The 3,053-nt window shown below is 36.1% G+C and overlaps 1 protein-coding gene across 1 annotated transcript; it reads right to left on the reverse strand.

Annotated features, from left to right (window-relative positions):
* Positions 1–246: 246 nt before the first annotated feature.
* On the reverse strand, positions 247–882 carry LOC113874151. The gene has a single exon (XM_027512372.1). The coding sequence runs from the start codon at positions 880–882 to the stop codon at positions 247–249; it is 636 nt and encodes a 211-aa protein (XP_027368173.1).
* Positions 883–3,053: the final 2,171 nt, after the last annotated feature.

Below are 3,053 nucleotides of genomic sequence, written 5' to 3' on the forward strand. Positions count from 1 at the left end.
GGGTCACACTAGCATATGAGGCAGCCTCAACCCATTTTGTGAAATAGTCAATAGCAACTAGAATGAAGCGATGACCATTAGAGGCTTTAGGTTCAATGGGTCCAATAACACAATTCCCCAGATTGAGAAAGGCTAGGGTGATGATCAAACATTCAAAGTTGTTGGGGGAACATTAATATTATCAGCATATGTTTGGCATTTATGACATGTCTTTGTATAATGAAAGCAATCGACCTCTATTGTCAACTAGTAATATCCAGCCCTTAAAATCTTTCTTGCCATGGCATGTCCATTGGCATAAGTCCCAAATGAACCTTCATGGATCTCTTCCATGATCTTTCGTGCTTTTAAAGCATCCACACATCTGAGCAGAACCATATCATCATTCCTTTTGTAAAGCACATCTCCATTCAGAAAGAAACTCATTGCTAATTTTCTCAATGTCCTTTTGTCATTTTCAGCTGCATTTGATGGGTATTCTTGGTGTTGTAGGAAATTTTTAATGTCATGATACCAAGGTTTACCATTAGATTCTTCTTCAATCATTTGACAATAGGCAGGATAATAAAGTTGTTGCATCTTTATGAACGACATGTCTTCCTTTTGACTCATTACAAACATTGATGACAAAGTGGCTAAAACATCAGCCAATTGATTCTCCTCACGAGGAATATGCTGGAAAGTAATTTCATCGAAATACTCCACCAATTCTCTAATATAGGCTTGATAAGAGATCAATTTGGCATCTCGAGTTTCCCATTCACTTTTCAGCTGGTGAATGACCAAAGCTGAGTCACCATACACCTCGAGAATTTTAATCTTTGACTCTATAGCTGCTTGAATTCCCATAGCACATGCTTCATATTCAGCTACATTATTCATATAATCAAATAATAATCTAGCTGTGATTGGGATATATTACTGGGGAAATCAGTATAGCACCAATCCCATGTCTGAGTGCATTAGAAGCACCATCAAACATCATGACCCATTCGTCTTTTGCTAAAGATTCTTTCTCATTAAACAACACCATTATATTTTCTTCAGGAAATTTGTACTGTATTGACTAATAATCATTCAACGGTTAATGAGCTAAGAAATTTGCGAGAGCGCTACCTTTGATTGCTTTTTGAGTAACATACACAATATCTTATTCTGACAATAGGACTTGCCGATGAGCAATCCTTCCAGTAAGGGCTGGCTTCTCAAAAATGTATTTGATTGGGTCCATTTTTGACACCAAGCAAGTCATGTGACTCAACATGTATTGCCTTAACCTATGAGCTGCCTAAGTCAAAGCACAACAGGTTCGCTCCAACAAAGAGTATCTAGCTTCATAATCAATGAATTTCTTGCTCAAGTAATAAATGACATGTTCTTTCTGACCTGATTCATCATGCTGACCTAAAACACATCCTATGGATCCGTCTAACACTGTCAAATACATAATGAGTGGTCTCCCTAGCACTGGTGACACTAGTATCAAAGGATTTTCTAAATACTGCTTTATCTTCTTAAAAACTTCTTAACAATCCTCATTTTATTCCATCGGCTGATTTTTTTGTAACAACTTAAAAATTGATTCACAAGTGGCAGTTAGTTGGCATATGAATCGAGCAATATAATTGAATCTCTCCAAAAATTTGCAAACTTCCTTTTCAGTGTGAGGAGACAACATTTCAATGATTGCTTTTGCCTTGTCAGGATCAACCTCTATTCTCTTTTGACTGACTATGAATCCCAATAACTTGCCTGATTTCACCCCAAAGGTACATTTGCTAAGGTTCAATCGTAATTTGAACTTCCTCAACCACTCAAACAACTTGTGTAAATTTACAACATGGTCTTCTTCAGTCCTTGATTTGGCAATCATATCATCCATATAGACTTCAACCTCCTTGTGTATCATATCATGAAATAACGTCACCATCGCCCTTTGATATGTTGTCACAGCATTTTTCAAACCGAAAGGCATGACCTTGTAGCAAAAGGTACCCCAAGATGTAATGAATGTGGTCTTTTCCATATCCTCTTCAACCATTTTGATATGATTATAACCCGAGTAACCATTCATAAAAGAGAAGAATGAATGTTGAGCTGTATTATCTGCTAGCATATCAATGTGAGGCAATGGAAAATCATCTTTAGGGCTGGCTCTATTTAGATCCTGATAGTCAACACATATCCGAACCTTCCCATCTTTCTTAGGAATTGACACAATGTTGGCAACCCATTGGGGGTATTTTGCAACGACAAGGAAACCTGCATCAAATTACTTCTTAACCTCCTCCCTAATCTTGAATGACATCTCAGGTTTCATTCTCCTTAATTTTTGCTTAACTGGGAAACACTCTAGCTTCAGTGGTAATCTATGCTTGGCTATGTCAACATCTAGTCCAAGCATATCTTGATATGACTATGCGAAGACATCATTATAATCATGCAATAGTTTAATCAACTTGTCGCGCTCTTGTTTTTTCATGAGGGTGCCTATTTTGATTTCTCTCTTATCATTTTCAGTCTCTAAATTAATCATCTCAGTGGGTTTTTCATAAGGTTGGATCTCTTTCACTTCTTGATCAACCAATCTTAGAAATTATGAGGATAAATCACCATCACTAAGATCTTCGACAGCTTGATTGATAGAACAATCAAAATTAGTAGATGAAAAATTAGCACGGTTTCTTTTAGACATGTCACTATCATATCTACATTGTCTGAGAGTTGAGACAAAAAGAAAATAAACGACAAGATTTAAGCTATAAAGAAGGAAGACACGAAAGGTTACTAAGAATTCAAACTCCATTTCATTTAAAAATATAATTAAATGGAAACATGTGTCTCAACTTACTTAACAAACTAATATTTCAAATTACAAAAAGAAATTATATATCAGTCTTTTCAAAAAGTAATGATATCCTAAAGCTTTGAGACAAAACAATGGGATTAGCTTCAATGGTTACTTTGAATAGCCAGTAAAAATCATAGGAAGCTCAATGATCTCCCAATTGCCAACTTTTGTGGTCAACGGACAAGTGCGGACTAGGTTCACA

The sequence above is a fragment of the Abrus precatorius genome, unplaced genomic scaffold (genome assembly GCF_003935025.1).
Source record: "Abrus precatorius isolate BTA unplaced genomic scaffold, Abrus_2018 Scaffold8, whole genome shotgun sequence".
Classification (NCBI taxonomy): domain Eukaryota; kingdom Viridiplantae; phylum Streptophyta; class Magnoliopsida; order Fabales; family Fabaceae; genus Abrus; species Abrus precatorius.

Bases quoted from the DNA above. Each gene is read 5' to 3' on its own strand.
- LOC113874151 (XM_027512372.1), bottom strand. From the start codon at position 882: ATGAATAATGTAGCTGAATATGAAGCATGTGCTATGGGAATTCAAGCA.